We start from the raw sequence: 13,019 nt of genomic DNA, 5'->3' as shown, positions 1-13,019 counted from the left end.
TTCCATATGGTAGGGGAGTGTCATTGTCTAGTACACTGTTCTATGTTTCATGAAATAATTACGCAGGTAGTTCTTAATTTTGAGGTTTTTCTTTTCAATAGGTTTTGCACCGATTGCAAAAATAAAGTCCTCCGAGCATACAATATCCTTATTGGCGAACTTGATTGCAGCAAAGAGAAGGGCTACTGTGCTGCACTTTATGAAGGTTTGCGGTGCTGTCCACACGAACGGCACATACACGTTTGCTGTGAAACAGACTTCATTGCACATCTCTTGGGTCGTGCTGAGCCAGAGTTCGCAGGAGGGTATGAGTATGTAATTTGCTAGAATGGGCTATCTAGCGCTTTGCTTTGTTTTATTACTGAAAGTTTATTTCCATCACCTTTTGCCTCAGTACATATGATATATGTATAAATTAAAGTGTACCTGTAAAGATTTTGCTTTCTTTAAAGTATGCATTTCTTAATTGCTTGAGTAAAAATAGGGGAAAGTGTTGTGTGGTGTTCATTTCAGTCGTCTGCTCCTTGTTGCTTGAAGTAGACGGGCTTTTTGTTTTTTGTTTTTTCTTTGTTTTGTTTTCATTATTATAGATTATCATTTTCATTTGAAAATGATTAGAATGGATTCCCCCCCCCATCCATGCATTTCCATGTTTAATTTTGTTCATAATGATGATTTTTGCATAGGAACAAAGGTCTTTGCAGCAGGGGGTTAAATACTTTATTGAATGTAATTCATGAACTGTGTATATTATTGAATTGTATAAGAACCTAAAATTTTATCTCTGGCTTTGTTGTGAAAATAAAATCAGAGAAAGTTGTTCTAGAATAAATTGAACCCATTTTTCTTTGTGTTGTGTATATCAGCTCTCATTTGAGTGCCTACTTTCTGCTAGGCATTTAGAACATGAAGACTGACCACTGAAATTCTGAACACTTCTACAGAAGACTAGCCTGGAGGGCTTTTGTCCACGATTGAATCACATTGGTATTTCTCCATTCCCCCTCAAAAAAAAAAAGAAAAAGCAAGTAGGCATTTGTTATAATTGGAAGGTGAAAGGAGCTGTCATGCCTACCTATGAGCTGGACATACATGACTTCTCTGTGCCCAAAAAACCATTTCTTCAGGGCCAGTTCCTGAATTATTTTTAGCAGTATTAGGACAGAGTTCTGCCTGCATGTGTATTTCTTATTGTTTTTTTATACATGTGTGCTTGTATGTTTATATGTATATTGAACTTGTATGTATAACTGGCTTGTTATTAGATATGCAAATTGTGTTTAAAACCTGAACTTGCAGAAGTCTTTCCTGTCTTTTACTGTTTCAGTAAAGGGTATTAGGAATTATATGTGATTTATTCTGCTTCACAGGAGAAGAGAAAGGCATGCTAAGACAATAGATATAGCTCAAGAGGAAGTTCTGACCTGCTTGGGAATTCATCTTTATGAAAGATGGCATCGAATCTGGCAAAAACTACTAGCAGAGGAGCAAACATGGCAGATGCTTTTCTATCTTGGTGTTGATGCTTTACGCAAGAGTTTTGAGGTAAGAACAGTGGGCTGCTTCAGTGTCTAGGATTGCTTAGTCACATTATTAGACTGAATGTTAATATATTAGCCACCAGTCTGATTTTGCTTCAGAGGCCTGTTATCCACTGATAGTGTCATTGATTTGGAGGGGTTCAAGGAGGGGAATTGGAATTCAGAAGAAGTTTGTGGATTTTTCTTTCTTTTTTTAAATCCTCTTATTCTGCCAGCTTTGGTTTTTAGACTTTCTCAAAGTAGAAAACTGAAGTTGGTGATTATTTAGCAAGATGTTGCTATCAAGTATATCTAATGAAAAGTTAAAAGCAGCCCCAAAATAGCAACAAAATTAGAAACTTTTAATGAGTCTCAGCTTGCCTGCTGATGTCCCGTAGCCTCTTTATATTGCTGGTATTGGGTTTAGTGCTTGTGATTTGGTAACTTTTTTTTGGGGTGGGGGTTCTCTCAACACATAAAATTTTGGCTAGTGAACATTTTGTTACATTCTAGGGCATGGTCGTAACCCTTTAACTGGGTCACAGATCCCTTTTGAGAATAGTATGAAAGCTATAAACCCTTTTTTTTCAGAAACCCATCCATGAGCTTTAAACATCGTTCTGGGGAGTCTGAGGAGATTTGTACTAGTTCTTGCTGAACACATTTTTGTTTCCTTTTCTTTCTCTTATGTTTGTGACTTCAGAAACTAGATCATCTAATCAGGTTAAATAGTCTTCTCATTGTGTGAAGAAATTTTTACTCTGCTGCATGAAAAATTTTTGAAATTTGAAACTAGAATATTGCTGATTTGGATTAGGGGTGTGTATAAGTCTGCCTTTCCTATAGGGATTAGTGGTATATTCACTTGCTGTGGATTTTAAGATGTCATCTTTTAAAGTATTAAAATTGAAGATTCTTTGCAGGGATGCCCAGTAAAATTGCAACATGAATTACCTGTCCGTGTGTGGTGTCATTTAAAATTAGCAAGTGAGGGACATGTGGGTGGCTCAGTTGGTTAAAGGTCTGACTTTTGATTTCAGCTCAGGTCTTGCTCTCAGTCAGCGTTTTGAGTTCAAGCCCTGAGTTGGGCTCCAGGCTGTGCATGGAGCCTACTTAAAAAAAAAAAAAAGTAAAAGTAGCAAATGAGAATTTCCATGGAAAAAAAGGAAGTTTTGACCAATATTCATTCTCAACTTTGTTTTTATAATAGATGACTGTGGAGAAAGTACAGGGTATTAGCCGATTAGAACAACTTTGCGAAGAATTTTCAGAGGAGGAACGAGTAAGAGAACTCAAGCAAGAAAAGAAACGCCAAAAACGGAAGAACAGACGAAAAAATAAATGTGTATGTGATATTCCTACTCCCTTACAAGCAGCAGATGAAAAGGAAGTAAGCCAAGAGAAGGTAATATTCCTTAATTTTGACTCGCAATTATGTAGTATTGCTTTTTGCTAGGTTTGGCATTTTTACTATGCTTTTCCCGAACGTGAAGAGCTGCAGCTTGTATATTGGCTTTTTTCCTACTGTAATTGGTAAAAGCCAACATTTTTAACGTCATGTATTCATTTTATAATGTTCAATAGTTATCTTTTTTACTTGATCTTAGTATGTTGTTAAAGCAAATGTGGAAAGTTAACTCCATGCATGACCTAGAACAGTTCTTTTTTGTCTCAGGACCCCTTCACATTCTTAAAAATTAATAGTGCCCAGTGTGCTTTTTGTTTATATAGATAATACTTATCAAAATTTACTGTATTAGAAATTAAAATGGAGAAATTTAAAATTACTAATTCTTTTTAAACAATAAGCCCTATTATGTGAACATGAATAACATTTTTTGAAAAATGTTATTTGAAAAAGGAAGTGAGAAGAGTGGCATTATTTTATATTTTTGCAGATCTTTTTAATATTTGGTTTAAAAGGAATTAGATGGATTCTCATATCTGCTTCTGCATTTGGTCTGTTTCCATTTGTTGCGTGGTTGAAGCATATGAAGAAAGTCTGGCCTCACACAGAAAAGGGAGGACTATTTTAATATAAACTTTTTCAGATAGTTGTGGCTGTTATTCTTTAACATTACAACTCCACAAGTGGTAGTTTCTTAAAGATTAGTTATGATGTGGGACCTGGCACCTGATGCCCTTCTCATAACTCAGTTAAATTAAAATCCATTAGTCAGTCTTGCACTTTGAATAGATCTTTTCCTCATGCATGATTTTGTAACATCATGCATTGGTCATTTGAAAGATACTGGTTTACTGAGTTATGCAAATCTTGCCAGATACTGACATTTCATTACATAATATCACATAATCATGTTAAAACCACTACTGATCTCATGAGAAAGGGATTGGGAAGCTTCAAGCTCATTGTGCTTGTGTATACAAGTTTTCAAAATTCTAATTGTGATTTGAAAGTTTGAATTGTATCACTAACAAAAAATACTGTCCATTGTTTTTCTTGAGGTGTTGGCCTGACTTCATTTTTGGGAAAATGTCTCTTAAGTGTCTTAGTCCGAATAACCACGGTTTGTCTCTCATTCTTTCAAGCAAAATTGATGTTCCAGGATAAAAAAACACCTATTTCAGTTTATAACTCAAACAGTTGCTTAAGTGCTCTTCCTTGAGACGACCATTGTACTTTGGTATGCAGCAAAAGTGCTTTAAGCATACTTCCTGTTTGTCACGTAGATTATTAAACGGCATCTACCTGTGAGTTGATACTTAATAAAAATATTTTTACTGTCTTCATCAAAGACATTCATAAGTGGAGTATCTACTTACTGATTTTCTAAGAGTGCTTGACAAGTAAAGAATATAGTGACTGTTAGTACACTTTCATTGCCACTGCTTTGATTTGTGCTGAGTACCAGTAGCTTTTCCCCACCATTGCTTTTGTACCATCAGTGTAAGTGTAAATATAGTGAAAAAGGCGAGTCACATCTTAGTATTCTGATGAAAATAGTTTTGACCTAGGGAGTCAGCAGACTACACTTTGAGAACTACTCTCCTACACTTTACTGATAACATTAAGTCTTAACTTGCTTTTAGTTGCTTCTTGATCAGTGGGTTAGTGATTTTTTTTGTGAGAATAGTTTTTTCAGTTGTTAATCACTTAGCGCCTATCTAACTGGTTGATGTTAAGGAAATTAAAATGTACCCATTATGAAGGTAAGACTTTTTACTATCTCTTAATATTGATCCTTAAAGGAAACAGACTTCATAGAAAACAGCTGCAAAGCCTGTGGCAGCACTGAAGATGGTAATGGTTGCGTAGAAGTCATTGTTACCAACGAAAATACGTCCTGTACCTGTCCTAGCAGTGGCAATCTCTTGGGGTCCCCTAAAATAAAGAAAGGTAACCAAATATGGTTTTGTTTTTCTTTTTTTTTTAATTAATTAATTTATTTTAGAGAGAGCATGAGTGGGAGGGGCAGAGAGAGAAAGAGGTAGAGAATATCCAGCAGACGGATCCCACGACTCTGAGATCATTACCCCAGCTAAAACCAAGAGTCTGATGCTTAACTGACTGTGCCACCCTGGCGCCCCTCTTTTTTCCTTTGTATGTAGGCTCCATGCCCAGCATGGAGCTCGAACTCACGACACTGAGATTGAGACCTGAGCTGAGATCAAGAGTCAGATGCTCAACCAACTGAGCCACCCAGTCACCTCTACAGTTTCTTTCTTTCTTTTTTTTTTTTTTTAAGATCTATTTGACAGAGAGAGAGAGAGAGAGAGGAGAAGCAGACTGTTCCGATGTAGGGCTCGATCCCAGGGACCTGAGATCATGACCTGAGCCGAAGGCAGATGCTTAACCAATTGAGCCACCCAGGCACCCCTCCGCCCATATTCCCTTTTCTTTTCTTTTCTTTTCTTTTCTTTTCTTTTCTTTTCTTTTTTTTTTTAAGGTGTAAGAGGTTTTTTGGGGCACCTGGTTGGCCTGGTTGGTAGAGCATGCAACTCTTGGTTTCAGGGTCGTGAGTTCCAGCCCCACATTGGGGATAGATATTACTTAAAAAAAAAAAAATGAAAAAATTAAAAAATAAAATAGATAAAAGAGGTTTTAGAGATCCTGTAACTTAGACACTTAATATTTGCTTTTTCTTGGGGCGCCTGGGTAGCTCAGTCAGTTATTATTTGATGAAGACGAAAAACTGTAAGCCCCTAATCATGTTTTCATTATTTAATTTACCATTTTCAGTAAGCCATCAATTTTGAAATCTTTCTATACCCTTCAGTTGGTTCAGTCTTTGTGTAATATATTTATTGGTATCTTAATTGTAACTCTCAACTGATTTATTCTCAGGCTTATCACCACACTGTAATGGTAGTGATTGCGGATATTCATCTAGCATGGAAGGGAGTGAAACCGGTTCTCGGGAGGGTTCGGATGTTGCCTGCACTGAAGGCATTTGTAATCATGATGAACACGGTAGGTTCAGATTAAGCTTCCCAATTATTTCTACTGCATGGCTGATTTAAGCACATAAATAAGAGATTATTGATTTCTGCAGGTGACGACTCCTGTGTTCATCACTGTGAAGACAAAGAGGATGATGGTGATAGTTGTGTTGAATGTTGGGCAAATTCTGAAGAGAACAACACCAAAGGAAAAAATAAAAAGAAGAAAAAGAAAAGCAAGATGTTGAAATGTGATGAACATGTAAGTGTTATTAATTCTTAAACCTTTCCTGTTGAGGGGAGAGCAACTGATTTTCCTTGGAGTGGCAAGTCTGCAGCTTAGTTGCTAGTATTTATTATTGGAGAATGAGTACCTTTAGAATGCAGTTCCCTTTGGTTGCTCATCTGGTGAGTTTTGTATGCATGTGTGTCTGATGACCTGCAGTCCATGTGAGTCATAAGTCCAATTCATTCTTTTCATAATACTTTTTTTTTTTTAAGATTTTATTTATTGATTTGAGAGAGAGCAAGAGCACGACAAGTGAGGGGCAGAGGGAGAAGCAGGCTCCCCGCCAAGCAGGGAGCTTGATGTAGGGCCTGATCCCAGGACCCTGGGACAATGACCTGAGCCGAAGGCAGACACTTAACCGAAAGAGCCACCCAGGTGCCCCATTTTTTGTAATACTTTTAAATGAATTAGCTATGTAATCTTGAGCAGGTTGCTTGATGTTAGTTGTCCCATCTGTAAGGAGAGAATAGTCCCTATCAGATTAAGTTCTGCGAAGATGAAATGAGATGATACTGATGGGTTAGCATAGCATCTGGTATGTAAGTAAGCGCCTACTAAATGCCAGCTGCTGCTGTTACTCAGCATTCCTTCAAAAAAATTAACATACTGTTAGTACAACTTTTTTTCCCCTATTTCTTTAAAGAGTAATTGCTATTATTTCCTGCCTTTTTACCTGGGTCATCCTTTGCTGTGGTTTCAGATCCAAAAGCTTGGAAGCTGTATTACAGATCCAGGTAATCGTGAGACCTCAGGAAATACCGTGCACACAGTGTTTCACCGTGACAAGACCAAAGATGCATATCCTGAAAGCTGTTGTAGTTCTGAAAAGGGTGGGCAGCCACTGCCTTGGTTTGAGCATAGGAAAAACATACCACAGTTTGCAGAATCTACAGAACCGTCATTTGGTCCTGATTCCGGAAAAGGTGCCAAGAGCTTAGTTGAACTCCTTGTAAGTAAGGATATCTTATTGTGAATAACTGATTGCTCATGGGGTAGATGAGGGAAGGGATTATTTGAGAATTTTAAGTTGGGACTGGGGCAGGCTTTTAAGAAATTAAGTGCAGTCTTCCATTATTTTTGGTGACTTCATTTCTGTTCTTCCCCTCCTGGTTTATGCAACTGCTTTAGAGCACATTTCCTTGTCCTCCTTTGTCTCAAAGGTAGGAGAGAATAGTTAGGAGAGGGGGATAGAGTTAGCATTATTGTCCAGGAAGTCTGCCTCCTTGAAGAGGGTTATTTGTAAGCAAACTGCCTGAGTGGCCGTTTATGGTGGCCAGTCTTCCAGACCAGGAGAATGGGTAGAAGCTGAACTAGAGCCCACCCACCCTTCTAGGTTACTGCCTTTCAGTTCATGTAGGATAAAAGCATCACTGAACTTGGAAAATCTTTTATATTGACTCTAAGTCTTGATACTTCAGATGAATTATGCCTGATTCCAAGCACCCCAGTACCTAGTTTTAGTGTGGAGCTTGGAGGAGGGGGAGAAAAGAGAAGGGTGGTATATCTTCTCTATAGTAGTTCGGCTCCTAATGGAACCAAATCCTTTAGAATAGTATTTTCTTTTTTACGTGGTGGTTAAGTCTCAAAAGTTTTAAGGTTATATTTTACTTCATTTGTAGAGATAAAAGTTTCAACATAGGACCAGCCGGTTATAAACCAGATCAGTCTGGGTATTTAAAATTTGGTAACTAGTTGTAACCATCTCTAATTAGTCATTTTTTAAGGCAGAGACATGTTGGTAGTCTGTCAGGCTCATGGGTCTTCTAGGACAAATTACAGATTCAGAGTTTCAAACCAAGTTGAGTTGGATTTTATTCTTACTACTTTCTAAGACAAAATGACATGATGTTTGTTCTGTAAACAGTTCAATCAAAGACTTTATGTGACTAAATTGAAATTAAAAGGCTAGACTACCTTAATTTTTAGCTGTCCTCCATCAGCATAGTATTTTGCATTCTTAATATAAGTCATAATCTTAACTACTGCTTTAATTTGCAGGATGAATCTGAATGTACTTCAGATGAGGAAATCTTTATCTCACAAGATGAAATACAGTCATTTATGGCTAATAACCAGTCTTTCTACAGCAATAGAGAACAATACCGACAGCATCTGAAGGAGAAATTTAATAAATACTGCCGCTTAAATGATCACAAGAGGCCCATTTGTAGTGGCTGGTTGACAACAGCTGGAGCAAATTAAATAAATAAAATAGCTCTGTCTTTCAATGAAACACTCAAGATGACTACTGCGCCTTCTCTTTCAAAAAACTCTTAATTTAGTGACTTATGGCAAAATTTTATCTTAAATCAATGTGATTCTTTCTTGTTTTGGGAGACGGTGGAGGTAACCTCATTAGTTTGTTCTTTCTTCAGGCTTGTGTCTTTAGTTGCGTGGCTGCGCAGGCCTGCCATATGATTTAAGCCATCTCTCTTCATTAAATGTTTCTCTTCCTGTGAGACTTACTAAAGCAACTTAGTGGCAAAAAGTAATGTTGTACTTATACTTCTGTACAGAAATGACAATGAGCTGAATATATGGTTTTACAAAGTAGACATCCACTTGCGAAATGTTTGGATGTAATGTTAAAGCGCAATGTGCAAAATTTAAAATAAAGAATATTTATTAATACGCATAGTAAAAATTGGCGTACATGTTTCTACTTAATGTGTGGCAGTATTTTAATATTTTCCACTTTTGAACTCGGTACTTGGCCAGTGTTGATGTCAGATGAAGTGCAAATAAGGTTAGAGATTCAGATTGTTGATGACAAAGTTCTACCCTTGACCAGAGTTGACAGCCAAGAAAAGCAGTTTCCAGTCTTCTGAAAGAATAAATTTGCTGCAATACCTTTAAATACTGGTTAGCTAGCATCTTTCTCATGACATTGTTAATTGCTGTTATTAAAAATTCCCTGATACCTAACATAAAGCACCTTAAATTCAGAGATTCGTATTGAACTAAAAGAATGAAAACAGAACTTGGCAGAATTTCCACCAGGGGTTGCCTGAGAAGGAATTACTCTAGCATGTAGATCTGGGACTAGAAGGCTGCACCCAGGACTGACTACATTGCAGTCCGTAAGTGCATGCTCCTTATCTGGTTTCCAACAATAAAGTCACTGTGGCATTACCATTTACTGCTTCCATAAGCTGTGTGTGAATACTGAAGGAGAGAGAGTCTCCCACGACTAGCATTTGGCTGCCATTTAAAAGGTTGAGCCAGTAGTTCAGTAAACACGTGCTTATAGCTTTGTGTCTGCATGTTGATAATACTCGGTGGGCAGCAGGCAAAGAGTGGGACAGTACCTCTGTGCAGTGGGGATGGAGTGAATTTTATGGGCTATTTAATCAGATTTCGGTGCGCAACACCAGAAGCTTAGATTTAATTTTTGTAGATGGTGGCATTTCTTTGATACACCCCTCAGTTGTCTTTTTTTTTTTTTTAAGATTTTATTTATTTTTTTGACAGAGACAGCCCGCGAGAGAGGAAACACAAGCAGGGGGAGTGGGAGAGGAAGAAGCAGGCTCCTAGTGGAGGAGCCTGATGTGGGGCTCGATCCCAGAACGCCAGGATCACGCTCTGAGCCGAAGGCAGACGCTTAACGACTACGCCACCCAGGCGCCCCTTCAGCTGTCTTTTCAAATCTGTTATATAGGGATGGGGCCAGAAGTAAAATGAGTCTGACCTTTGTTCACTTTCATCCTGGAACCCAGAAAAAAATGGTCACAAGGATCATGAACCACCACAGCCATGGGCTCTGAGCCCAAACCTCTCTTCACTGCCTTTGCAGTTAAGTTTTCTCATTGAGATCCCTAAAAGCAAGGGCTGGTTTTATTTTAATCTTTATCCTTGGGCCAAACGCATGAGTACTTGGTGAATGAAGCCGCATTTACTGCTTATACCATTGCTTGCAGTGAAGGGATACCTTAGGCCGAGGTGTTTTTTCTTTGGAAGGATGACTATATTAAAAATGCAGAGGTAAGGAAGGCAGTTTCCAGAGCTTTGATGGAACATCCTGGGTGGTGAGAGAGCAAAGTGAATTCTGAGCAAAACCCAAGAGACAAAGGGAAGAATGAAATGAAGGCAGTTTGGGAGCACATCCCCTGACCTAAGACTGGACAGTTTGAAGTCCAGACCATGCTTCACCCCTTTCTGTCTCCGTATAGTCATTTATAAAATGAAGACTAATAAGCAGTATCTTATAGGGCTGCTGTGCATATTTGTTAATATACTTAAAGGGCTTAAAAGTGCCCATTATACAGCGCTCAATAAATAATAGCTTCTTGCTTTAATCTTTGGTATACATAGTGATACATTTGTTTCATCGGGGGTGGGAGGGTCTAGGACGGTTGGAGACAGGTCAATAAACGTGTATTTGGGGATATTTCCATTTTTAACTGAGTTCTCATTCTGCTAACGCCGAGGGATCAGGTAGGGTTGAGAGTCTCTCAAGGTAACTGGGCGGTGATAGCTGAGACACTCAGCCTTTTCTGGGCTGAACCCTTCCCATCAGCCACCGGGGGCGTTGGAGTCACCATAAGTGCCCTTAATTTCTCTTCCTGACCTTAGCGCTCAGGAACTGGGAAGGGAGACTGAACACTGAGCAGGGGTACGTGCGGCCTCGGGCATGGAGCAAACCCCCACTAAACCTCGGTTTCCCAGCCCCTCTGGGAAGCAGGAGCACAAGCTCCCAGGACACTGAAGCGCGGGCCGGCGCCGCGGGAAGCGTGGTTTCCCACCTCCCGCTAGGCTTGGGGCGGGGCCGGAAGGGGCGGGGCGGCCAGGCCGTGACAGTCCATCGGCTGGATGTGGCGGGTCTCGAGGGAGCGGAGGGTGGAGCCCCAATCTGGGGTCCAGCAGAATGGAGGCGGGTTCAGGCGCGGCTCGGAGAGGGCCAGATCCGCGGCTACAGCGCCCGCGGCGGTAACCGAAGAGCTGCCGAGCCCCTGCGGCCCGGGGCGGAGCTCCGCGATCCAAATGTCCGGCTCGCGGAGCGATGTGTGCGGGCGGCTCGGGACCACCGCCAGGGCTGGCATGGAGCGGTGACGGGAGCTTCGGGGGGCATCGGCGCGGCTGTGGCCCGGGCGCTGGTCCAGCAGGGACTGAAGGTAGTGGGTTGTGCCCGCACCGTGGGCAACATCGAGGTAAGTCCCCGCCGGGGAGAGGGTCATTCTGGGAGGGGTCGTTTCGGCCGGGGTAGGGTCTGGGTGGGAGAGGCGGAGTGACCGGAGCCCTTCCCTACCTGCCACCCCAAGGCCACCCCAAGGCCATTTGCAACGGGATCAGAATGGGAGGGATGGATACCTAGGCCTCCTACTTCCCTTTTATAAAGTCCCGTCTCTTAAGGAGTCCCCCTACCTACCTGACAGCCTCTACTCCAGGGTACCAGGTCTCTGACTCCTTGGCATCTTTCTCCCTGCCTATCTGCCTGCCCAGGTAGGTTGAGGAAAGGGGAAGCCAGAGATCAGGGCCAGAGGGCTTTGTGAACCAGAGGGCTGCTCGGGGTAGGACATCTAGCAAGAGTGATCTTTGGGTTCCTACCTAGAGCACCTTGACTCTCCCCTTGCTTCTTTCCTTTCCAAAGGCATAGTGAGTGGATGAATGGCCGTGTCTTTTGTTCTTCTTTCCTTTGAGCCCCTTAAAGGGGCAGTTTGTAAAGTCCAGGCTGATTTCCTTCTACTGGAAGAAAGACTGGTAGGGAAGAGACTGTTCATTGAATGCCCCCACGTGTCAGTACCACGCTGAGTGCTTGGGAACATGGTCTTACAGGCCGCGAAGGAAGCAAGAGGCAGGAGATGAGGTTCTCACCCAGCCCTGCAGCTCACTGTGCGGCTTCAGGCAGGACGTTACCCTCTATGAGCTGCAGTCTTGTCACATTTAATTGGGGTGAACACACCTATACCATCACTATCTAGGGCCGAAACTCCAGTGTCCCCTGGGGCCAGGTAAATACCTAAATGAGGGAGGTGAGTCAGGTGGAGTCTGCAGTAAATGGGGGAGCACACGGCCAAGTGCAAGGGTGGCTGCTGACGTCCAGCTTCGCTGTGGTAGTGCAGTGTGGGTCCAGCGTGGCAGATCTGATGGTTTCTTTGAGAGGAGTAGAGAGCCTGGGTTTTTAGATGACATCCTACCCCTCCCATGTACCAAAACCTCAGCTCCATAAGGGGAAGGATTTTTTTTTTAATGAAGATTTTTTATTTATTCATTTGAAAGAGACAGAGCAAGTGAGAGCACAAGTGGGGGGGAGGGGCAGGGGGAGAGGGAGCAGCAGACTCCCCACTGAGCAGGGAGGGAGCCCCATGCGGAACTCAATCCCAGGACCCCAAGATCATGACCTGAGCCGAAGGCAGAGACCTAACCGACTAAGCCACCCAGGCGCCCTAGGGCAAGGCTTTTTGTCTGGTTTATTCTCTGTTATATAGCCTCAGCCCATAATAGATATTCAGTAGATAGTAGATATATTTGAGTGAATGAAACCTTCCAGTACATGTTGGGAGTGAATTAAAAGTGTTTTAAAGTTTTGTATGGACCAAACACAGCCTTCAGGACATGCGTTTTCAACCCGTAGACTATATTATGGGGCAATATTCGGGTATAAAAGTATCCTGAGAAGTTGGAAGCAGTGTCTACATGGGGATGCTTCTTTTCCCACGATTGATTGAGCACTCAAGAGGTGCTTGGGCCTGGAAACGAACAATGAACGTTGAGACAATGAGCCGTGAAAATGAGGCACTACCCCTGTCCTCAGCCCTCTGGGAGATCTGAGTTGTGGTCCTCACCTGCAATTAGTGGGTCTCTAAACCTGG

The 13,019-nt window shown here is 41.4% G+C and overlaps 2 protein-coding genes across 4 annotated transcripts in view; both read left to right on the top strand.

Annotated features, from left to right (window-relative positions):
* The window catches only part of GGNBP2 (gametogenetin binding protein 2), a 25,519-nt gene extending 16,665 nt beyond the window's left edge, over positions 1-8,854 (top strand). For all 3 annotated transcript variants that reach the window (XM_034640418.1, XM_034640417.1, XM_034640416.1), the window contains 7 exons: positions 1,371-1,545; positions 2,731-2,925; positions 4,731-4,878; positions 5,827-5,952; positions 6,035-6,183; positions 6,911-7,159; positions 8,209-8,854. In XM_034640418.1, the coding sequence (XP_034496309.1) occupies positions 1,371-1,545; positions 2,731-2,925; positions 4,731-4,878; positions 5,827-5,952; positions 6,035-6,183; positions 6,911-7,159; positions 8,209-8,412 (1,246 nt within the window). In that variant the 3' untranslated portion in view covers positions 8,413-8,854. The remainder of the gene's footprint in view (positions 1-1,370; positions 1,546-2,730; positions 2,926-4,730; positions 4,879-5,826; positions 5,953-6,034; positions 6,184-6,910; positions 7,160-8,208) is intronic.
* Positions 8,855-10,766: 1,912 nt separating this feature from the next.
* Positions 10,767-13,019, top strand: part of DHRS11 (dehydrogenase/reductase 11) — a gene marked incomplete at its 5' end in the record, with an annotated part of 5,957 nt that continues 3,704 nt past the window's right edge. Inside the window, one exon of the mRNA XM_019803948.2 lies at positions 10,767-11,357. Coding sequence (XP_019659507.2) covers positions 10,767-11,357 — 591 coding nt within the window. The remainder of the gene's footprint in view (positions 11,358-13,019) is intronic.

Source organism: Ailuropoda melanoleuca, chromosome 13 (genome assembly GCF_002007445.2).
Source record: "Ailuropoda melanoleuca isolate Jingjing chromosome 13, ASM200744v2, whole genome shotgun sequence".
NCBI lineage: Eukaryota > Metazoa > Chordata > Mammalia > Carnivora > Ursidae > Ailuropoda > Ailuropoda melanoleuca.
This window is presented reverse-complemented; position numbering and strand designations above follow the sequence as displayed.